Below are 24,306 nucleotides of genomic sequence, written 5' to 3' on the forward strand. Positions count from 1 at the left end.
TCAACAAGAGCTCTGATGGAGATGTACAAGATGAGTGTTGTTTTCATGCCTGCTAACACAACCTGCATTCTACAGCACATGGATCAGGGAGTAATTTTGACATTCAAGTCTTATTTTTTAAGAAATACATTTTGTAAGGCTACAGCTGCCATAGATGGTGATTCCTCTGATAGATCTAGGCAAATTAAGTATAAATCCTTTCCTTCTGGAAAGGAGTCACCATTTTAGATTCCATGAAGAACATTTGCGATTCATGGGAGGGGGTTGAAATAGCAACATGAACAGGAGTTTGGAAGAAATGGATTCCAACCCTCATGGATGACTTTGAGGGGTTCAGGGCTTCAGTGGAGGAGGGAACTGCAGATGCGGTGGAAATAGCAAGAGAACTAGAATTAGAAATGGAGCCTAAGATGTGACTGAATTGCTGCAACCTCATGATCAAACTTGAATGGATGAGGGGGTGCTTCTTATGATGAGCAAAGAAAGTGGTTTCTTTTTTTTTTTTTTGAGACGGAGTCTCGCTGTGTCACCCAGGCTGGAGTGCAGTGGCCCGATCTCGGCTCACTGCAAGCTCCGCCTCCCGGGTTTACGCCATTCTCCTGCCTCAGCCTCCGAGTAGCTGGGACTACAGGCGCCCGCCACCACGCCCGGCTAGTTTTTTGTATTTTTAGTAGAGACGGGGTTTCACCATGTTAGCCAGGATGGTCTCGATCTCCTGACTTCGTGATCCACCCGCCTCGGCCTCCCAAAGTACTGGGATTACAGGCTTGAGCCACCGCGCCCGGCCAGAAAGTGGTTTCTTGAGATGGAAACTACTCTTGGTGAAGATGATGTGAATATTGTTGAAATGACAACAAAGGATTTAGAATATTCCATAAACTGAGTTGATAAAGCAGTGGCTGGGTTTGAGAGGATCCACTCACATTTTTTAAGAAGTTCTGTGGGTAAAAATCTATCAAACAGCATTGCATGATACAGAAAAATCTTGTGTTAATGAAAGAGTCAATCAGCGTAGCCAATTTCATTGTTTTCCTATTTTAAGAAATTGCCACAGTCACCCCAACCTTCAGTAACCACAACCCTGATCAGTCTAGCAGCCATCTATACCAAGGCAAGACTCTCCACCAGCAAAAACATTACAACTCCCTGAAAGCTCAGATAATCGTTAGCATATTTTGGCAATAAAGTATTTTTTAATTAAGATATGTACATTTTTTGAGACATAGAGCTATTACATACTTAATAGACAATGATATAAACATAACTTTTATATTCACTGGAAAACCAAACAAATTATGCGACTTGCTTAATTACAATATTCGCTCTTTTTGTCATATTTGCCTTTTTTTTCTATTTTTGAGACAGTCTCACTCCAGGCTGGAGTACAGTGGCACAATCTCAGCTCACTGCAACCTCCACCTTCTGGGTTCAAGCAATTCTCATGCCTCAGCCTCCTGAGTAGCTGGAATTACAGGCATGTGCCACTACACCTGGCTAATTTTTTTTTTTTCGTACTTTTAGTAGAGACAGGGTTTCACGATCGTGGCCAGGCTGGTCTCAAAGTCCTGACCTCAGGTGATTCACCTTCCTCAGCCTCCCAGAGTGCTAGGATTACGAGCGTGAGCCACCGCACCTGGTCTGTTTTTACTTTCTTATGGTGGTCTGGAACCAAACCTGCGTTATCTTCAAGGTACGCCCATATATTGATCTTGCATTGTGCAGTCTTGCTGAATGTGTATGTTTTTATAACTTTACAATTTTTTTTATTGTACGCATATATTATCTACTCACAACAATGGTGATGTAAAAATCTCAGGTAGGCATTTATCCCCTAGGAAGCCTGCCCCCCACACCCCCACCAGGATTTACCCAAGGGAGGTAGGGTAGGGGAGCATTACCCCATCTTAAGCTTTTTGGGAGCAGCAGTAGGAATCTCTGTCTCCCATAGGCTGGGATAGAACACCACCTAGCGCATCTTAGCCTCCTTAAACAACTTTATTGACAGAATGCAGGAAGAAGTGAAGCAGGGGTGAGCAAGCAACCAGCACCTCCTTCCTCTGAAGAGCCTGCTGCCGGCAGGTTTCCCTGTTGTCTAAGCCGTGATCTGCCATACTGGAGCATTTACTTGCTCATTCTGGTTTTGCACTGTGGGGAGAGAGAAGACAGCTAATCTTTCTTCCCCAAGACAGCCTTTCAGATAGATGTTGACAGCCAGAATGGCAGACGTACTTGGAAGGGCTTCGTAAACTCAAGGAGAATAGAAATGCTTGTTGCTTTTTTTTATCATCTTGGCTTTTAATCTTGTGCTATCCCCTGCCACAAATCTCCTCTATGGATCCCACATCCTTTCTCCAAGCCAGCAGGTTCTTCAGGGCCTCTCTAGTTTTCCTCTTAGAAACTTTACTAAGTGGGGCCAGGCGTGATGGCTCACACTGTAGTCCCAGCACTTTGGGAGGCCAAGGCAGGTAGATCACTTGAGGTCAGGGGTTCGAGACTAGCCTGGCCAACGTGGTGAAACCCCCATCCAATAAAAATACAAAAATTAGCCGGGCATGGTGGCGGGTGCCTGTAATCCCAGCTACTCGGGAGGCCAAGGCAGGAGAATCACTTGAACCCAGGAGGTGGAGGTTGCAGTAAGCCGAGATCATGCCGCCTCACTCCAGCCTGGGTGACTGTGAGACTTCATCTCAAAAAAAAAAATTAAAACCCTCAAGCTTTGGCCTGCGTAGGTGTCTCTTTCAGACAGCACCCGGGTCAGTCTTAGCTGACTTCTAGCGTTTCATGTGGCCCTTCAAACCATGCTTTGCTGTTGAAAACATTCTACAGCCAGACTTTGAGTAAGACAGAACTACCCTATCATATCCCTGCAGCTTTGTTGATTTTTATTGGCCTATGGTCCGACAGAGCTCATCGATTTGAAAATTCTTTTAATGGCCTGTGTTTATTTCTGAATCATTAGCTTGTAAACTCCCGGAGTATACAGGCTAGTAGATTGTTCTTGAATATGCCATTGTCACTGTGGTCTTAAATGTTGCTTAGGGGCCGGGCGCAGTGGCTCACGCCTGGAATGCCAGCACTTTGGGAGGCCGAGGCGGGCGGATCACGAGGTCAGGAGATTGAGACCATCCTGGCTAACACGGTGAAACCCTGACTTTACTTAAAAAATACAAAAAAAAATAGCCGGGTGTGGTGGTGGGTGCCTGTAGTCCCAGCTACTCGGGAGGCTGAGGCAGGAGAATGGTGTGAACCCAGGAGGCAGAGCTTGCAGTGAGCCGAGATCATGTCACTGCACTCCAGCCTGGGCAACAGAGCAAGACTCCATCTCAAAAAAAAAAAAAAAATATGTTGCTTAGGGTCCTGGTCCTCCAGGACTTTCCACATCTTGGCTTCCTGCTTGGTTTTATCATGATGGGGAATAACCTATGGTGTGGTCGAAAGAAAGATGCTGACTTTGGATTTATTATTGAAGGTTAGTGATGTTGACCTGGTTCCTATCCAGACAGTGTCCAGTGTCAGCTACTTGATGTAGGAGGTTCCCACATTTATAATCACAACAGCTCAACAAGGAGGGAGTTACTACGCTCACTTAATAGACAAAGAGACCAAGGCTTCAGTGTGTGTGTGTGTGTGTGTGTGTGTGTGTGTGTGTGTGTGTATATATGGTTTTTTTTTTTTTGAGACGGAGTCTCACTTTGTTGCCCAGGCTGGAGTGCAGTGGCATAGTGTCTTGGGTCACTGCAACCTCCACCTTCTGGGTTCAAGCAATTCTCCTGCCTCAGCCTCCCGAGTAGCTGGGACTACAGGTGCCCACCACCACACCCGGCTAATTTTTTTGTATTTTTTTAGTAAAGTCAGGGTTTCACCATGTTAGCCAGGATGGTCTCAATCTCCTGACCTCATGATCCGCCTGCCTCGGCCTCCCAAAGTGCTGGGGTTCCAGGCGTGAGCCAGCGCGCCCGGCCAGAGACTTCAGCATTTAAGTAACCTGCCTCCCAGTCACCCAGCCAGTGTGTGCTGGAACTAGGATTCAAACCGAAGTCTGTCTTTCCATCAAACCACATGCTCTTTCCATTGACCACGTGGCCCCCAGCCCCAGTGTGCAATGCTGGATGTTATATCCCTAGGAGGGGCCAGGGGCCAGCTTCCAAGTAACTTGGTGGGTTTCTGCATCTGAGAAGTGAAGCTGGTGAGACAGCAGTTCCTTCACTGTTTTCCAAGGGCTGCCGCTGCTTTGATCTTCACAGCAACCAAGATGTATCACCCCACTTCGCAGATGAAAAAACTGAGGCCCAGATAGGTTAATTCAATGGCACAGGCAGAGCACCTGTTTTATGTTGGAGCTGGAAATCAAACCCTGGTGTGCCAACAGCATGCCCAGGCTCTTGGCTGTGTGTGGCGTGGACTTGCCTACCACACGGGCATGGCCAGGCCCCTGTGGTACACTGGAGAGATGAGCCTTTTTTATTTCAAAATACACAGCACTTCTTGGCCGGGCACAGTGGCTCATGCCAGTAATCCCAGCACTTCAGGAGGCTGAGGTGGGTAGATCACTTGAGCTCAGGAGGGAGCCACTGTGCCCGGCACTGTATGTTAATCTCTTAGAGATACGGCCAACTCTTGAGATCTGTAACCATCAGCTTTTACTAGATTATGCTGCAGTAACAAACAAACTGCTACAAATCTCAGTGGCCTCTGGCAACCAGAGATCATTTCTTGTTCGTATGTCATGTTGGCTGGGGGTTGGCTGTGACTGTGCCCCAGCCCTGTGGGTGATCCTCATTCTAGGATCTCAGTAGAGGAAGCAGGTCCTATAAGGTCCTCGCAGCAGAGGGAGGGAGCACACTGGCTCTTAGATCTTAACGCTCAGATAAGACACCATCACTTAGATACCATTGGCTAAAGCATTTCATGTGGCCACACCTGACATCACTGGGGAAGGAAAGCACCCAGGAGGAAGTTGCTGTTACACCACAAGTCACGTGGCAGTGGGCAGAGATGTGTGACACCTCCTCCAGGGAGCCTGGATGGTAGTTGGGAGTGGCAGCAGCATATTCCGTGTGACATGTGACTCCGGGAACCCACAGCACAGCCCCGCTGGCATTCGCGTGGTTGGGCAATTTCTCACCCCTTCCATAGCTCAGAGACCTGGTGGATTTCTATGAACTCGTTTTCCAAACCTAGTTTTTATACTATCATAAGCAGGTACTGATTGAGAGCTAGATTAAAATACCTTCCTGTGGACATTTGTCTTTATCTTATTTTATTTGAGACAGGGTCTCACTGTCACCCAGGCTAGAGTGCAGTGGTGCAGTCATAGCTCATTGCAGCCTTGACCTCCTGGGCTCAAGGGATCCTCCCAAGGAGCTGGGACCACAGGCATGCACCACCACACCCACTCAGCTAATTTTTTATTTTTTGTAGAGACAGGATCTTGCTACGTTGCCCAGGTTGATCTCGAACTCCTGCGCTCAAATGATCCTCCCACCTCGGCCTCCCAAAGTGCTGGGATTATAGGCGTGAGCCATTGTACCTACACATTTGTCTTCAAATGTAACACTTAGCCGGGCACGGTGGCTCATGCCTGTAATCCCAGCACTTTGGGAGGCCGAGGCTGGTGGATCACTTGAGGTCAGGAGTTCGAGACCAGCCTGGCCAACATGGTGAAAACTGTCTCTACAAAAATACAAAAATTAGCTGGTCATGGTGGCAGGTGCCTGTAATCCCAGCTACTTGGGAGGCTGAGGCAGGAGAATCGCTTGAATCCAGGAGGGGAGGTTGCAGTGAGCCGAGATCGCACAATTGCACTCCAGCCTGGGTGACAGAGCAAGACTCCTTCTCAAAATAAATAAATAAATAAGTAAATGTAACACTACATTTAAAAAAAAAAAAAAACCTCAACCTTATGAAAGTGATGTTGCTGAACACATAACCGTGGAATCCAGTAGCAGCCATTAGGGCAGATGTGCGGGTTACCGCAGGAAGACAGCTGGAGAGCGCTGTTGGGTGTGTACAGTAGAGAAAGACACCTCCCAGGAGCTACTACCAGCCAAGTGACTGTCATCATCTCACAGCACACCAAACAAATGCTTACTACACAGATAACTCTTTACATATTAAGCATTTCTTTTTCTTTCTTTCTTTTTTTTTTTTTTTTTTTGAGACGGAGTCTTGCTCTGTCGCCCAGGCTGGAGTGCAATGGCGCGATCTCGGCTCACTGCAACCTCCTCCTCCCAGGTTCAAGCGATTCTCATGCCTCAGCCTTCTGAGAAGCTGGGATTACAGGTGCCTGCCACCACACCCAGCTAATTTTTTTAGTTTTAGTAGAGACAGGGTTTTACCATGTTGGCCAGGCTGATCTCGAACCCCTGACCTCAAGTGATCCACGCACTTTGGCCTCCCAAAGTGCCGGGATTACAGGCCTGAGCCACCATGCCCAGTCAAGAACTCTTTACATATTGAGCATTTTCATAAATATTTATACCTGGATTCCTGAACCGTTGGGTCACATCTGCAGACCATGCAGTTGGCCATTGCAGAAGATATTAAAAGCATATTAAACACCCACTGTGTGCCCGTGCTCGGGAGGAAAGACAGTTGACGCTACAGCTTAGTTTTCCAGGAATTCAGGATCCCTGAATCAGTCAGCCTTATCTGTCGTCCTAAAACTCCAGGACAGCCCCAGGTGGTGGTGGGAGTGGCCGTGGCTGGGAGATGGATCTGCTCTGAGCCTGGGGATCAGGGTAGCATTCCTGGGAGGCGCCTTCCAGGCGGAGGGGAAATTGCTCATGTGTTCTGGGAATTGGGAGTGACTGGGTGTGGCAGGAGTGTGAGGCATGGCAGGAGGTGAGCCTGAAAAAGAGGCTGATCCCTCAGAGCAGGACAGGTTTTACCCAAGGCCGCAGGCCAGTGTCTAACCGTCTCTAGATCCATCCCAGTTTAGCTTCTTCTAAATGGTTTTGTGTCTGTGCGATAGTGTGTGTGAAATGGGGTTTTGTTATGTTGCCCAGGTTGGTCTTGAACTCCTGGGCTCAAGCGATCCTCCCACCTTGGCCTCCCAAAGTGCCGGGATTACAGGCATGAGCAACGGTGCTGGCTCTAAATGGTTTTAAGGGCATGGTACCTACCTCAAGCTATCATGCACGCAGGCACAGCAAGCCGGAACCCTAGCCTAGGATCCTCTCTTCAGCAATCCTTGCCTTAAGACCTCGCCTCAGACGTTTGCTCATTCAGATCCCTCCCCTTCTCAGAGGCAGCTGTGTTACCAAGCTCTGGCTTGCACCTCCAAGGCACGCAATGGATGGGCTGGGCTCCCTGCAGGATGGCCGCGAGGGGATGGGGGGCCAGCATGAGCATGAAGATGAGCAGGATATTGTCCGTTCCTCTCTCCCTCCCACGGGTGCTCTTCCTGGCCAGTAGTCATGTGGACACCTGGGGGGAAGCTGTTGTGTGTGGCAGTCACTGTGTTGTGTCTGGTACTGGGGCCCTGGCCAGGGTAGGTCAGTGACTCGTCCAACCCCAGGAGGCCACTGCTGTCTCCTCCTCGAGCAGATGAGGTGGGGCTGGCATTCAAAGCTCTGGCTCCCTCCGCCACTCCAGACTCAGAGCAGCCCAGGAACCCAGCTCCAGGTCTGGAGGAAGTTGTGTGTGCATTGGGTCTCACAGCATAGATGGGTTTTGAGTGGACGGAGAGGCTAGCAAAGGGTGTTTCGAGTAAGCAAAGCATGGAACTAGGAGGTCACCGGCTGCAGCAGGGAAGTCACACGAAGGGACAACCCGCCACCGACTGGGTGAGCTGCAGAGGGAGGATGGACCAAACTCCAACTTCAGGGTCATTCTGGTTTTTTTTTTAAGACAGAGTCTCGCTTGGTCATCCAGGCTGCAGTGCAGTGGCTCAATCATAGCTCACTCCAGCCTTGAACCCCTGGGCCCAAGTGATCCTCCCACCTCCCCGTCCAAGTAGCTGGGACTGCAGGCGTGTACCACCGTGCCTGGCTAATTTGTATTTCGTAGAGATAGAGTCTCACTCTGCTGCCCAAGCTGGTCTTGAATTCCAAGGCTCAAGCCCTCCTCCCACCTCGGTTTCCCAAAGTGCTGGGATTACAGGTGCTTGCCACCATGCCCAGCTCATTTTTATTTTTGGTAGAGATAGGGTCTCACTCTGCTGCCCAGGCTGGTCTTGAACTCCTGCCTCCATTTCCTAAATTGTTGGGATTACAGGCATGAGCTACCACGCCCAGCCTTGAGGCCCATTCTTGTCTATGCGGCTGAGGGGGATCTTTTAAGTAGTCTGTTTTAAGAAACCTCATGGTCTGTTTGCATACTGAATTAATTAAACTCATCAGCCTGACTGTGTTCCTCAGGACTGGGCTGGAATTTCCCTGTGTTAGTGGAGGAGGGCACGCAGAGAGGACTGAGAGTCATGGTCCCTGTGATACAGCTCCAGTGAGTGGAGGAACACTAGGGGTTTTGGTTTTTATGCTGGTTTAGATAAAACAACACGGACACACATGGAGTGGTTGTTTTTTGTTTGTTTGTTTTGTTCTGAGATGGAGTCTCGCTCTGTCACCAGGCTGGAGTGCAGTGGCGTGATCTCGGCTCACTGCAACCTCCGCCTCCTGGGTTCAAGCGATTTTCCTGCCTCAGCCTCCTGAGTAGCTGGCATTACAGGCACCTACCACCATGCCCGGCTAATTGTTGTATTTTTAGTAGAGATAGGGTTTCACCATGTTGGCCAGGCTGGTCTCGAACTCCTGACCTCAGGTGATCCACCCGCCTTGGCCTCCCAAAGTGCTGGGATTACAGGTGTGAACCACCGCTCCCGGGTCAGTGGAGTGGTTTTAAAACCCCCGTGTCCATGGGGCTGGGTCCTTCTGCTTGCTGTAGGGGAGAATCTGCTGTGTCCCTGTTCCAGCTTCTGGTGGTTTCCTGGTCATCTTCCTCTTATAGATCATCAACCCAGTCTCTCCTTCATCTCCCTGTAACATCCTACCTGTCTAACGTGTCTCGGTGTCTAGCTTTCTCCTTCTTATTGGATCCTATTGGACGAGGGCCCAGGCTAATGACCTTGCCTTACCTTGATCACTGGCAGAGACCCTAGCTCCAAATAAGGTCACCTTCACAGGTATTGGGAGTCAGGACTTCATCGTCTTTCGAGAGACACAGTTCAGCCCGTTACAGCCCCGAAGTGTGCCGTGTAAATTACCAAACCCCACATCCCCGGGAATAACCCAAACGGGAGACCGGAGGACAGAGTTCAGGATCCTTCCAGATCCCAGCCCTTGCCTCCAGGAGACGCAGCCACCCGGTACCCTCAGTTGGAATACCTGGGAAGTGAGGGGCCCTCCCTAGGCAGATCCTAAGCCAGAAAGAGAAGCCTCTGTGTGGCCGTCAAGCGGTACGGACAGCAGCCAGGGCGTCTGCCCAGCTTTCTGGATGGACTCTGCTACCCACCTGCCTCTCCTAGAACTGAGCCCCAGGGAGTGTTCCAATTCATCCGGAGAAGCAACTCTAAATCCATTGCTTACTCCAGACATCTATAACATGCGGGCTTAGGTACAGTTGAAACTGTGCCATTTAGACAGTTCCCAAAATTTGTAATAGATATTGAGAAAGGTACATGATACGACAGGGAAAGAAAGCACAACGCACAATCTTACGTATAGGCTGATTTCAAGTACGTACATACACACATGCGTTTTAAGCAGCTTGATTGAGATATAATTCACATACCATATAATTCACCCATTTAAAGTCTGGAGTTCATTGACTTTTAGGATATTCACAAAGTTGTACGGCTGTCACCACAAACAATTGTAAAACATTTTCATCACCCCAGAAGGAAATCCCACACCCGTCAGTTGGCATCCACCAGCCCCTCCTTCCCATCACCCCCAGTCCAAGACCACTCTAATGTATAATACATCTCTCTTTTGTTTGTCTGTGTGTCTGCATTTCATGTAACTCTTTTTTTCTTTCTTTCTTTTTTTTTTTTTTTTTTTTTGAGGTAGAGTCTTGCTCTGTTACCAGACTGGACTGCAGTGGTGCCATCTCAGCTCACTGCAACCTCCACCTCCTGGGTACGAGCGAAGCAATTCTCCTGCCTCAGCCTCCTGAGTAGCTGGGATTACAGGTGCACGCCACCATGTCCGACTAATTTTTGTATTTTTAGTAGAGATGGAGTTTCATCACCTTGGCCACGCTGGTCTCAAACTCTTGAGCACGTGATCCGTCCACCTTGGCCTCACAAAGTGCTGGGATTACAGGCGTGAGCCACTGTGCCTGACTGAAACCCTTTTTTTTTTTTTTTAATATAATTAGAAAAAAATATTAGAAATAAAGACTTGACAGTTTGACTCCTGCCTATGAGTGGCAGATTTTAATTATACTTTTAAGTTTTTTTCTATATTTTTGATATTTTTCTGATCACACAATAAGCATGAGTTGCTAATAATGGGGGAGGGGGTTATTTTAAAAACAAAGGGCGGTCTTGTCATATTAATAGTCCTTGTAAGCAAGGCATGGTGGCTCATATCTGTAATCTCTCCTGACCCCCGAGGTCAGGAGTTCAAGACCAGCCTGGCCAACATGACGAAACCCCGTCTCCACTAAAAATATAAAAAATATTAGCTGGGCGTGGTAGCGCACTCCTGTAGTCTCAGCTACTTGGGAAGCTGAGGTAGGAGAATCGTTTGAACCCGGGAGGCGGAGGCTGCAGTGAGCTGAGATTACACCACTGCACTCCAGCCTGGGCAACAGAGCTAGCCTCCATCTCAAACAAAAAGTCCTTGTAGATTGTTCTGAAACTCTACTTAACACCAAATTCCCAACCTTGTTTTTTGTTTTTGTTTTTATTTGAGACAGGGTCTCACTGTGTTGCCCAGGCTGGAGTGCAGTTGTGTGAACACAGCTTACTGCAGCCTCAAACTCCTAGGCTCAGGCAGTCTTCCCACCTCAGCCTCCCAAGTAGCTGGTATTACAGGTGCATTGCCACCCTGCCCAGCTAATGTTTTTTGTCAAATTTTGAAATTTTAATTTGTAGATATCTCATTATTTTGCCCAGGCTGGTCTTGAACTCCTGGGCTCAAGCCATGTTCCTGTCCCTGGCTCCCAAAGTGCTGTGATTACAGGCATGAGCCACCACACCTGGCCCAGAATCACAGCCTTATCTTATTGGGTTGAGGGGGGTCGAAATGTGTCTGAGTTCCAAAGAATTGACTTCAAATTTGAATCTTGGTGCACAGCTTGTTAGAAGGTGGAAATGCTTGCATTGCACTAGGCTACTATGCGTTCAGTTTTCTAGGCCCAGCTCCCACTAGCCATCGTCCCCCAGTTCTGAGCACCCCACATCCTTAATCAGGAGACCTCTTTCAGCTCTTAACAAACTGCCCGGTGGCTCAGGTGAGAGGCCCTATAATTAAACCACATCCTTTGCCTCTGTAATAACATCGGAGACAGCATAGTTCTAGGAGGGGACAGACGGAATATATAATTTCCTGTCCTTTGCCTGAGCCAGTATGACATTGGTACATGTGCAATCTTGCATGTTTCGGCTGTAAAATGCAATCTGTTGTCTCAGCAAGTGTGTAGGTAAGCTGAATATTCTACCAGGTTGGTCCAACCATGGCAGGCTCTTTGCATATGCGTCCAGCATAGTTGATGAACAGACGTCTACACTAGGGGAAACTGGCTCAGCTAGTCAGTTCACAAAACAAACCAATCCTGGCCACTGTCGCAAAACCTCGCCAGTTGCCTAATCTGGAATCCCGGGCACCGTCCTCGATTCACCTTGTTCTTCTGGGCCTCACGTCAACTGTGTGTGTCGCTGATCTCTCCATCCGCCCTCTCCTCCTCCTCAACACCCCCAACCACTGCCCAGTGCATCTCACTCGGATGAAGGCAGTGACATCCAACGGGTCTCTTCCTCCCTGCCCCCTCCTGTGCTCTTTCCACCCTGACCGCTGCCCAGGTGATGAGGGTCTCCCTGCACCATATACCCTTTTGCCCCTCAAAATCTCACCCCACTTGCTTGTCCAGCTGCATCACCCACAGCTCCCGCATATGTATCCGCATTCCCACCCGGCAGACTCTCGCAGTCCCCTATGCCCCATGGTGTGTTGTAGCAGTGTTGGTGGACTCTTAATCTGGAATGGAGCACACGCTGACATGCAAATAAGTGTCTTAAAACAGAACACACAGGCCAGATGCGGTGGCTTACGCCTGTAATCCCAGCACTTTGGGAGGCTGAGGCAGGCAGATCACCTGAGGTCAGGAGTTGAAGACCAGCCTGGCCAACATGATGAAACCTCATATTTACTAAAAATACAAAACTTAGCCGGGCATGGTGGTGAGCACCTGTAATTCCAGCTACTTAGGAGGCTGAAGATTGAGAATTGCTTGAACCTGGCAGCCAAATGTTGCAGTGAGCTGAGATCGTGCCACTGCACTCCAGCCTGGGTGACACAGCAAGACTCTGTTTCAAAAAAAAAATTTTTTTTGTATGAAATTCTTTGCTCCCGGGATTTGAATGTGTCCGTCCGTTTACATGCAGTGTCTTACCCGTCCACCTGGGTGAAATGCTTTTAAAGACTCTGCTCCAAGGTCACAACTTTACTGCCTGAAGTTCCATTCTCCATGTCCCCAGGGATTTAATTACTTGTTAATTACATACCTGTCTCCCTCCTAGACCCTGAGCTCCTGGGGGTAGGAACTGTCTCTTCCTGCCCACCTCTGATCCTTAGCAGTGTCTAGCACATGGCCAGCTCTTAAGTCAGTACTTGGAGAAGAAAAAAGACCAGGAAGGGCATGCCAGACCATTCTGTATGGAAGATCCACCCAGTGTTCCCTGCTGTATAGTGAATGGCTCCATACTCTCAAATCTCTGCTCCTCTCTCGTTTACCTTCATGAACAGGGTACTGTTGTGTTTGCAGGCATTTCCTCTAAGAGGTTGAAGCCCAGTTGTCAAGCATCTGTGCGGAGGAATCAGACTTCCCCCGCTACGGGAATTCACTAGATGTGTAATGCTTTGTAAATTACCTCTTGACAAATATTGAGCTCTTTGTTTTTCTTTCTTTCTTTCCTTCCCTTTCAGATTGATGCACTGAGTAAAAGAAGCAAGGAAGCTGAAGCAGCTTTCTTGAATGTCTACAAAAGATTGATTGACGTCCCAGGTAAGCCCCGGCACTGATGGCCCACCACTGGGGGGCGTTGTGTCTGGTGAGTCGGTGGGTTTTGGGCCCATTCTTCTTGGCTTTCCTAAGGAAAATAAATATGCCATCAGTGGCAACTTCCCCCAAGAAACCAGGGAGTGCAGGACACATGAATTCTCCACAACCCAGACTTTGGGTATGAAAGGAAATTGGATGTACTTGTTGAAGTACTCATGTAATCTCTAGGGGATGACTTTGTAAAAGCAGAGACCCAAATCTCTGAGGCTACAGCATAAAACACTACGCGTACTGCAGAGAAGATGCAAACCCGATGTGTGTGTGCTGTGCAGAAGTCCCTCGTACTTTAAGACTTTAGGAATGGCCCTACTAAGACACCTGGAGTGTCCCGCTCCCCCTGCCAGGTCATCCAAGATCAGTGGCCCCTGGACAAGCCCTTCACTTAAGGGTTATGGGCAGAGGTAACTGATAATCCTTGCAGCTACAACCAAGTATATAAGTTGTTTCTTTTACTATTTTTTTTAATTTTATATATTTATATATGTATATATATATATATATATTTTTTTTTTTTGAGACGGAGTCTCGCTCTGTCGCCCAGGCTGGAGTGCAGTGGCTGGATCTCAGCTCACTGCAAGCTCCGCCTCCCGGGTTCACGCCATTCTCCTGCCTCAGCCTCCCGAGTAGCTGGGACTGCAGGCGCCCGCCACCTCGCCCGGCTAGTTTTTTGTAGTTTTAGTAGAGACGGGGTTTCACTGTGTTCACCAGGATGGTCTCAATCTCCTGACCTCGTGATCCGCCCGTCTCGGCCTCCCAAAGTGCTGGGATTACAGGCTTGAGCCACCACGCCCGGCCTATATATTTATTTTTGAGACAGGGTCTCGGTCTGTCGCCCAGGCTGGAGTGCAGTGGCGCAATCTCTACTCACTGCAACCTTTACCTCCCGGGCTCAAGCGATCCTCCCTGCTCAACCTCCCAAGTGGCTGGGAGGTGCGTGCCACCACACTCAGCTAATTTTTGTGTTTTTTGTACAGATGAGGTCTCACTGTATTGCCCAGGCTGGTCTCGAACTCCTGGGCTCAAGCGGTCCTCCCACCTCAGCCTCCTAAAGTGCTGTGAGGTTATAGGCAGGAGCCACCACACCCGGCCCTGTTTCTTCTTTTAGAGGGATTGAAGAATTAAAATTTAAATAATGTTTGTGAGGCATTCTGAGAAATGATGGCTTCCGATTATTTATTCTGGAAAAGTCAGAAGGCATGTAGAGTGCCTTGAACTCTCTGGTCCTGTTTGTGGGTCCTCCATTGCCTTAGAATCTCGAGTAAGGTGATGGACATAACCATGTGGGGCCCAGCTCAGCTCTGGAGAGATGCTTATCAGATAATTAGGAAAGTCACTTGTTGCCTTTCTCCGCCAAGCAAGGAATTGGAATTACCACCACCCTCCCCTCCCCACCCATTACAGTTGCGCACTTGCCCTTGTTAGCAATTCTCTGAATATCATTGACGTCATTAGAGCTACATTAACAGAGCGAGGCCGACTCAGGTCTCCTTTGTACCTGTACTTGTGTTCTAATTCAGGTCCACCACGGGCTTTGCTGTCCCCTCTTGGAGCTGGGATTAATAGAGGTCACACCAAACACTTCGGACAGGGAGTTGGGAGACCCAGATTCTTCTTCCCTGGATCACATTCCTTTTCCTCTCTGAACTTCAGTGTTTTCATCTGTAAAATGGAACAGGGTCAGGGAACAGCCTAACCATAGAGAATGGTTTGCTTTGTTCTAAACTTTTGCTGTCTTGGGAGCTTATCTAGTTATTAGTTCCAAATTCTAGCCTTTTGGTTTTCTATGAGAGTTTGTATCTGACTAGGAGTTCCTTGAAGAGCCTGACTGAGCCTCACGAAGAGGCTCCTTCACAGTAAAATGGATCAGTGTTACCGCTGGAGGGTGTCCAGGTTCTTGGTGTTTTGAGCAATGAATTGGACAAAATGCGCAAAGCTAGGAAAGAATGAAGCAACAAAAGCAGATACTTACTGAAAATGAAAGTACACTCCACAGGGTGGGAGTGGGCTGAGCAGCCGCTCAGGGCCCAGATACAGATTCTTCTTGGGTCCAAATAACTTCTGGAGGTTTCCCATTGGCCAATTGGTGTTCATCCCATGTAAATGAAGTGCTGGCCCGCAATCAGTCTGATCAGTTGCAGAAAGCAACCAACCAGAGGCTGAAGTGAAGTTAAAAAGGTCACACTCCTGTGCAAACATCTTGATTGGTTGTGGAAAGAAACCAATCAGAGGCTAAAGTGAAGTTACAAAGTTGCATTTCTATGCAAAGGAAGACTTGGCCCTGCAATCAGTCTGATTGGTTGCAACCAATCAGAGGCTGAAGTTACAAAGTTTCACTTCTATGGAAACATCTGATTGGTTGCAGAAGGCAACCAATTTCCCATCTGCAGGGCAGAAAAGATTGGGGTTTGCAAAGGAAGTAGCGGGTGGTCCTTTTGTTACTTAGGTGTGGAAAGTGGGGGTTTTCCCTTCCATTTAGTTCTAGGAAGTCAGGGTGAATCGGCCTTCGGTTCCCTACCTGCAGACCCTATTCTTCTGCCTCAAGAGCACTGTCCCTCGGGCGTCAGCAGCCTGGTGGGTTGGGCATCGCTGGCATTTTCTTGTTTGTAAGGTAGTGGCTGAGAATTTTCTCTCTGGACTATGTCATGTCCTTACTGACACAGGGATAAAGAATTTACAGAAAAAGCGTGACCTGGGCTTTGAGAAATTTCATTTTGTGTTTCGAAAGAGTTCATTCTCTGACTTTTTGTTGGTTCCTTGGGCTCAGGAAGGTTCTGCTCCGTTCTATTCCCAGAAGTTCTTGCTACCACTTCTGGGAGCAGGATCCCAGAAGGGAGTGTTTTCCAGCTGAGAACCTTGTCCAGTTGGTGACTTAGTCCAAAGAAGACTGGCTCACTTCATCTTTGCCAGAGACCCAAAGACTCTTTAGCTGCTGTTTTCTAAATAATATGTAATCTCTTTTCTTTCTTTCTTTCTTTCTTTCTTTTTTTTTTTTTTTTTTTCTGAGACAGAGTCCCGCTCTGTCATACAGGCTGGAGCGCAGTGGTGCAATCTTGGCTCACTGCAACCTCCACCTCCCGGGTTCAAGCAATTCTCCTGCCTCAGCCTCCCACATAGCTGTGATTACAGGTGCCTGTCACCACACCCAGGTAATTTTTGTACTTTAGTAGAGACGGGGTTTCGCCATGTTGGCCAGGCTGGTCTCAAGCTCCTGACCTCAGGTGATACGCCTGCCTCAGCCTCCCAAAGTGCTAGGATTATAGGTGTGAGCCACCGCGCCCCACCTAGCTGCTGTTTTCTAAATAACCTGTAATCTCTTTTCCAAAAGTCAAATTTGCACCTCAATTTTTCCCTAGTGAAATTTTCCAACTGGGCAGCCACTTTAAAACATTGCTCGGTTTCTTTCTCCGCAGTTACGTTCTGTGTGAATTTCCCGTAGAAAAAAAGACCGTTTTTCTCATCAATGTTTCCTCTTTACCTGAGCCGACCTTGTCCATGTACATGTGCAAATTTTAAAGAATTTCTATCACAGCATAGGTATTCTGCCTTTCTCGCTTAATGTTATGATTCTTATTATTACCATAAGCATTTTCCTATATTGGTGATATTCTTCACAATTTTTATTTCTGGCCAGAGAATTGAAGTTTGCAGTTTAAATTGATGAATGGTGGGAGCAAAGAATGTTTGATGTTTTCTATAATACTAAAAGTCAATCAAAATACATCTACATTCCACATAGATCACTTTCACCCACCGCCTCCCAGGTATTTCTTACAAATGCTGTGATCTGCCAGATCTAACAAGTTACTTGCAAAGCAGGAATGGTGCTCGGAGCACTCTCCCTGTGTTTTAAAGTCTGATTATTGCTCAGATGCAATCATTCTGTGGCTGAGGCTTACAGGAAGGGCCCGGTCAATAGTAATGATGCATTTACTGACAGTCACTCAGTCGGGGGAGTCAGGATGCCTTAACTGTCTGCATACTTCAGGCCTTAATCCAGTGGAACCCAGAAACATTAGTAGGGTGCAGTAAGTTCTGCTACTTGCAAGAGACAGCAGCTCACACTGTCACAGGAAAAAGGAGGAAGCCCTTGGGAATAATGCAACAGGCATTCCAGCTATGTGCCGCACAGCCCTGCTCCTGGATCACAGGGCGAGCCGCCAAGCTGGCCCCAGGAGCAGCGGAGCCAGAGTCCCACCCAACCCAGGAGTGACAGGCACTTGACCAAACCAGCTCCCACCTGCTTCCCCTTTCTGAAGTTTTATTTATTTGTGCATTTCCTCGTTGCTTATCTCTGGGTCTCATTAGAGTGACAGCTCCATGAGGATAGGGCTTTGCATTGTGGCTCTTTGCCCAGAGCCTGGCGTGCAGCAGGTGGGGCATACTGAATGACTGAAGGAGTCAATGGACCCAAATTCCCACCACTCTCACTGGGTCCTCAGCAGTGGAGTTCACCAAGGGTTGCATTGGTGACTCTTAGAGCTTTGTCCATGGTCCAGGTCTCACTCCTGAGTGCCAGGCTGCATATCCGACTGCCGCCTGGACTTTCCCATTGGGATGACTGGCGGGCACCCACCCGATGTGTCTGGCAGAAGCCATCTTCTTACTGCCTGCCTTATTTTGGTGGGTAGCATCACCTCCCACCTTGCTGCTCATGTTCTGAGCTTTTTGCTTTTCCTGAGACGGGGTCTCACTCTGTCACCCAGGCTGGAATGTGATGGTATGATCTCAGCACACTGCAACCTCTGCCTTCTGGGTTCAAGCAGTTCTCATGCCTCAGCCTCCCAAGTAGCTGGGATTATAGGCGTGCGCCACCACACCTGGCTAATTTTTGTATTTTTAGTAGAGATAAGGTTTCACCATGTTGGCCAGGCTGGTCTCAAACTCCTGACCTCAGATGATCCACTCGCCTCGGCCCCCGAAAGTGCTGGGATTACAGGCGTGAGCCACCATTCCTGGCCTGTGTTCTGAGCATCTTGTCACCAACTGTGGCCATCCGACCTCTAGGATGTGTCTCAATTCCTGCCACTTCCCTTCACCCCAACTCCTGCCCTACAGTCTGCAGTTCACATTGATGTGAGTCTAAGTGCTTGTAGGGCGGCCAGACTCTTCCTGGCTAATCGCCACCAACCCCTCTGGATTAACCTGTTGAGATGCCGCTTCCTGACAGAGGCCTTCCTGGCCTCCCCAGCAGTTTTAGGGGACCCTTCCTGTGCACACACACACCCTGGCCTGGGACCCTGCCCTTCAGTCCATCGTAATTCCATGGTAACTGGCCAAGAGACTGGTTCAGTATAGTTTTGTTGCTAATTATTTCCTTTGTGTCCACCCCAGTGCCTGCCATGTGGCAGAAACTCCATAAGTACTGCTAAACGAATGCAGAAATTAATGAATCAAATTATTTCTTCAAAATGCTGAGTGTTTTTTGGTCTCAGGCTCCTACTGTTTCCAGTGAATCACCCTTCCGAGGTTGAAGCTTCCCAGTGAGGGCGAGCACTGCAGAGCGCTAAGACAAGTCAATTGCAGGAGAACAGAATGTATCTTTTATTGAGTTGTAGCAGTTTAATAGCTCTCCGAACTCTCATTTTACTTTCGTGTCACTCTATAAAGATTTACATGCCTGCATAGACATTTATACGGCACTTAGCATTCGGGGTTGCCCAAACCAGCACATGCGCATCTGAGGCCTTCGGCTTTGGGGCGGGTCCTTGGTGGCTGGGATCTGTGTTTGGTTTACCACAGGTCCCATCAGCGCCCCAAGCCCAGCACACAGGGTAGGATCTCCCTCCACCCCAGCTCATCCCCCACCATCCCCCACCATCCCCACCCACCCACTTCTCCTTCGGTGTTCTGGCTCCTCCCTCTTCTTCATCTTCCACCTTCTGTAATTTCCTTCACATTAAAGACACTAAGGCCGGGTGTGGTGGTTCACGCCTGTAACCCCAGCACTTTGGGAGGTCGAAGCAGGCAGATCACCTGAGATCAGGACTTTGTGACCAGCCTAGCCAACATGGTGAAACCTCATCTCTACTAAAATAATACAAGACATTAGCTGGGCGTGGTGGCAGGCACCTGTAATCCCAGCTACTTGGAAGGCTGAGGCAGGACAGTCGGTTGAACCTGGGAGGTGGAGGTTGCAGTAAGCCGAGATTGTACTACTGCACTCCAGCCTGGGTGACAAAGCAAAACTGTCTAAAAAATAAATTAAAAAAATAAAAATAAAGATGGCCGGGCGGGGTGGCTCACACCTGTTATCCCAGCACTTTGGGAGGCCGAGGCAGTCAGATCACGAGGTCAGGAGATCAAGACCATCCTGGCTAACATGGTGAAAACCCATCTCTACTAAAAATACAAACAATTAGCCAGGCATGGTGGCGAGCGCCTGTGGTCTCAGCTACTCAGGAGGTTGAGGCAGGAGAATGGCGTGAACCCGGGAGGCGGAGCTTGCAGTGAGCCGAGATCGCGCCACTGCACTCCAGCCTGGGAGACAGAGCGGGACACCATCTCAAAAAATAAAAATAAAGACACCAAATAAGCATTTAGCGATAGAGTAGCATTGAACCATCATGGTCCTCATGCACCCTCTGAGCAGGTTTGATAGTTCAGACCTTGATGTTTCTGTTGTTTTCATTTGCCACCAGATTGCTTCTCATTCCTTAGTCAGTTTCATGAGTATTATCAGACTCATCTCCCTGGGTATTACTCAGGTCAGTGCCTGAGACCCCAGAACCCCTCATCCCCCCACCATACCCCCGGGGCATCAAGAACCAGGCTGAGCCCCAGGGATATAATAGCCAGCTCAGTTCCTGCCCTCGGACTATAGAGCCTGGTGGGAATATGGGCATTAAAAAGTAATTGCAACCAGGTGCAGTGGCTCACACCTGCAGTCCCAGCACTTTGGGAGGCTGAGGCAGCTGAATTACCTGAATTACTTGAGCCCAGGGGTTGAAGACCAGCCTGGGCAACACGGTAAAATCCGTCTCTACCAAACATACAAAAATTAGCTGGGCATGGTGGCATACGCCTGTAGTCCCAGCTGCTCAGGAGGCTGCAGTGGGAGGATCACCTGAGCCCGGGAGGTCAAGGCTGCAATGAGCCGAGATCATGCCACTGTACTTCAGCCTGAGTGACAGAGTGGGACCCTGTCAAATTAAAAAAAAAAAAAATTAAAAAATTTAAAAAAGAAGAAGAAAAAGTAATTGCACAAATAACAACTGAGTCTGAGGTGTGATAAGCAAAGCCCAACGGGCAATGAGATTATAGAATAAGGTGAATCAAGCAGGACAGAGGCAGCTGCCCTAAGGTGGCACCAACTGAGGCCAGGAGAAGAAGCCACAGGAGGCAGTTTTCTGACCAGAGAAAGCAGCAGCAGGGAGGAGCTGGGACGGGAAGAAGACTAGCAGATGGAGAGAATGTCGGGTCAGTGGGGCTTAGTGCGCAGAAGAGGAAAAGGACCCAGGAGCAGCCAAGCCCTACAGCAGCCAGACGGAGACACTGAAATAGTCAGCGGGGCTGTGAATAATGACTCTGGGGATCAGGCGCAGTGGCTCACTCCTGTAATCAGTGTACTTTGGGAGGCTGAGGCAGGAGGAGTGTTTGAGGCCAGAAGTTCAAGACCAGCCTGGGCAACATAGCAAGACCCCCATCTCTTAAAAAAAAAAAAGAGATAAGTAAAATATGCAGCCTCTGTCTCTAGTTCGAGACCAGCCTAGCAACATAGCAAGACCGCCCCCATCTCTTTAAGAAAAAAAAAAAAAAAAAAAAAAAAACAAGTAAAATAGCCTCTGTCCCTTACTGTAATGAAACGAGAAATAAATGTCTCTGCTCTTAAAATGTGACGCTCTGAGATAGCTGGGAATATTCTGGAATGACCGCTTCTAACAGGCTCTTCCAGCATAGCTGGAATTTTACTGAGTTCTGAGCAAAATTATGACAGTATGCATAATTCGTCAGTAATTAACCTTGTGTGGGTGACTTGCTCTTGCTTCTTGATACTTTTCATTTTTTTTTTTCTACAATAAGTATGTATTTATTTCTACAATGGCGGAGAGCATAAATTAGTAAAATATTCAAGTTGCAATCTTAGTTTCTGAATAGGCCTTATTAATGTATTGCAGATAAGAACTTAGTCAAGTAGTTGTAGGATAAAACACAAATGTGACTGTTCTGTTCCAGAAACATCTTAGTAATGGTTTTGGGGATTTTTGTTTGTTTTTTATATTTTAGCAGCGGGGTCTCTGTTGCCCAACCTGGAGTGCACTGGTACCATCGTAGCTCACTTAACAGCCTCCTGGTTCAAGCGATCCTCCTGCCTCAGCCTCCTGAGTAGTGGGGACTACAGGCACATGCCACTACACCTGGCTAATTTTTAATTTTTTTGTAAAGATGGAGTCTTGCTGTGTTGCCGAGGCTGGTCTCAAACTCCTAGGTTCAAGCAATCCTCCCGCTTCGGCCTCCCAAAGTGCTGAGATTACAGGCATGAGCCACCACACCCAGCCTAGTAATTGGTGTATTTTGAAGAGTTCCTGGGTAGAAGAAAAAGACTAGGCACTACAGAACCTCTCTGCTTTGGTTGCAAAGTTCACTGGAAGCATCTCTTTGCAAGTTGTCCTTGCCTCTGTCTCTGACCTGCTATCAGAACCGTATTTTACTGCTTGCTGAGATGCAGTTTAGTTCCTACGGACACAAACCCTTCAAACATAAAGGCAGTGCCTGGAAGGGTTTATTTTAAGATTTAAATCTTAGGAAGCACATTACCAGTGATATAAAATATTCATTGACTCATGAAACACTGCTAGAAGTCGTTGTTTCGTGACTGACTTGTCTGCCTTTATTTCCATAGGTTAACTGGTCTGCCTTTGTGAAAAGTAGATGTAGGTTTTTCGAAAGTACTAAAAGAGAGCTGGCTGGAAAGAGTGCATTTGTAGGCCATTCCATTTTCAGAGCCTGCTCCCAAATGCCCATGCTCTGAGGTCCCCCCCACTGGGGGAAGTTTCATTTTGAATGTAGGAAAACCATCTCTCCTGGTGACTATCCTTGTCGGCCTAGCATCTGAGAATCTAGAAATAAAATGGAATGTCATCATTTTTTGAGAACTGCTTTTTAATGCTCCTCCAGGAGAATAAAATAGCAATCTGGTTCTTGGTGCCTGCTACTTTCAAGTGAGGACACATTACAGGTTAAAATTAGAAAACACTGTTCTTTTATACTTCTTTCTCCGCTGCCTGCCCCTCACTCAAGGATCCCACATTAAGACTCCTGGAAAAAAAGGTGAAGAAATTGACCCGGCATGGTGGCTCACGCCTATAATCCCAGCACTTTGGGAGGCCGAGGCGGGCGGATCACCTGAGGTCAGGAGTTCAAGACCAGTGTGACAAACATGGTGAAACCCCGTCTCTACTAAAAAATAGAAAAATTGGCCTAGCATGGTGGCGTGCACCTATTATCTCAGCTACTTGGGATGCTGAGTCATGAGAATCGCTTCAACCTGGGAGGCGGAAGTGCCACTGCACTCTAGCCTGGGCAACAGAGTGAGACTCTGGAAAAAAAAAAACAAAAGTGACAAAATCTTATTTCGTTAGAAATAGCCCCTGGTTTTCATGCCAAGACGTTCATCAATGTGCCACTTGGTAGCCTTCTCGATAGAAATGTGGCCGTTGCAGCCTGATTCTGTACGGTGACTCCAGTCCACATATTCCAGGTCTCCTGGTGTTGGCAAACAAGGCCTGGTACCCAGGGCCCCTCCGGAGAGCTCCCTGTAACTTCAGTAGTGGGAGACCTGCAGGATCCCTTTACAGATCCTCAGTTTGCCTTCAGAAAACATTTTCATTCTTGTGATTAAGAAGCAATCACAGGCCCCAAACAAAACAGGACAGAAAGAGGAACTGGGTCTGGAAGAACAAAGCCCTGTGGGTGGCAAATAATGTGCTGACTCCTGTCCAGGATACAGGTCCCTGGCCCCAAGCTGGTCCTGAAACAGCCTCGGGGGACGAGTCTATATGCTCTGTCCCAGTTTCACTCAGGCCCCGGCATTAGGGAAATTGGAAACCAGGCATGGAAGCAGCGTCCCTACCTTCCTCGGCCAGGTTCACAAACCTGGGGCCCAATCCGCCTCTCCATGTAGGACACTGTATGTTTGCAGGCTGAGGAATTAGCAGGCATGACAAGATGGGTGTTGGACCCGGCACCAGCAGATTTTGCCGGCTGCTGTCACTCCCAAGGCTTTCCCTTCTCCATCCATCCTCACCCGGTCCCTCGACACAGCACTAGAGGGAGAACACCCTGGATGTGACTTGGGGACTCCTCCTCGGTGTGCTTGTGTGGAGAGTGGAGAGGTGCGTCGTTTGTGCCCCGCTTTGCCGTGACCGGGGTGGTCCTGGCACGCCGGGTATCTAGACAGCTTTTCATCAGTCGCTCATCAGCATGCTAATTGCCGTATGACTAATTATGCCCTGAATTCCAGTTGATTTTCTTAATGAGACAGCTGGGTTAATTATGTAATCGTATGATTACATTAGCCTAGAGTGCCCTGGCGAAAAGTAGCGTCTGCCGCGCTGTGATGTCATCGCGGGGACGGTGCTCACAAGGGGGACATTCATCCTCAGGCTGGTGGCAGGGGACGGCCCCCGTCACCCGCAGAGCACACTGTGCAAACATCGGCCTCATGTCTATTAAGATTGGCCTTTTCAGCCCTCACAACCTGCAAGAAAAGCAGTTCACCAGCAGTCTCCTCGCCACCCTGCGCCCTCTCCACACCCCCAGCCAAATCCCAAACCCGCCTGCAGCCCTCGGCAGCTCTTCTGACATCCAACCATGTGTCCTTTCTTCTCACAGGACCTCTCTGTACCAAGGCTGTTAGACTTTATCAGGGCATGCTAGCACTTCCTTTGCAGTGATCCTAAGAACTCAAAGCAAAATGTTTGCATTTAAGTCTCACAGCGACTTAGTTTACGATAACATATAAACAAGCCCTCGACTGGCCCCGACCTTAGATCCCACTGCGCACCCCAGATATGCTGTTTCATTCCGTCTTTCTGCCCTGATCTCTAACATACATCATACTTACTAAGAAAATACATGACTGAT

The 24,306-nt window shown here is 48.4% G+C and overlaps 1 protein-coding gene and 1 long non-coding RNA gene across 29 annotated transcripts in view; one reads left to right on the top strand and one right to left on the bottom strand.

Annotated features, from left to right (window-relative positions):
• Positions 1-24,306, top strand: part of CUX1 (cut like homeobox 1) — a 472,306-nt gene that overhangs the window by 245,084 nt on the left and 202,916 nt on the right. For all 28 annotated transcript variants that reach the window (NM_001261815.2, XM_028844758.2, XM_077994468.1 and 25 more), the window contains 1 exon segment: positions 13,089-13,167. In NM_001261815.2, the coding sequence (NP_001248744.2) occupies positions 13,089-13,167 (79 nt within the window).
• On the bottom strand, positions 17,066-19,445 carry LOC144339799 (uncharacterized). The gene is made up of 2 exons (XR_013415175.1): positions 19,242-19,445; positions 17,066-19,082 (listed from the first exon to the last, which is right to left on the bottom strand). It is a non-coding gene; the product is annotated as an uncharacterized LOC144339799 (long non-coding RNA).

This window comes from Macaca mulatta, chromosome 3, assembly GCF_049350105.2.
Source record: "Macaca mulatta isolate MMU2019108-1 chromosome 3, T2T-MMU8v2.0, whole genome shotgun sequence".
Classification (NCBI taxonomy): domain Eukaryota; kingdom Metazoa; phylum Chordata; class Mammalia; order Primates; family Cercopithecidae; genus Macaca; species Macaca mulatta.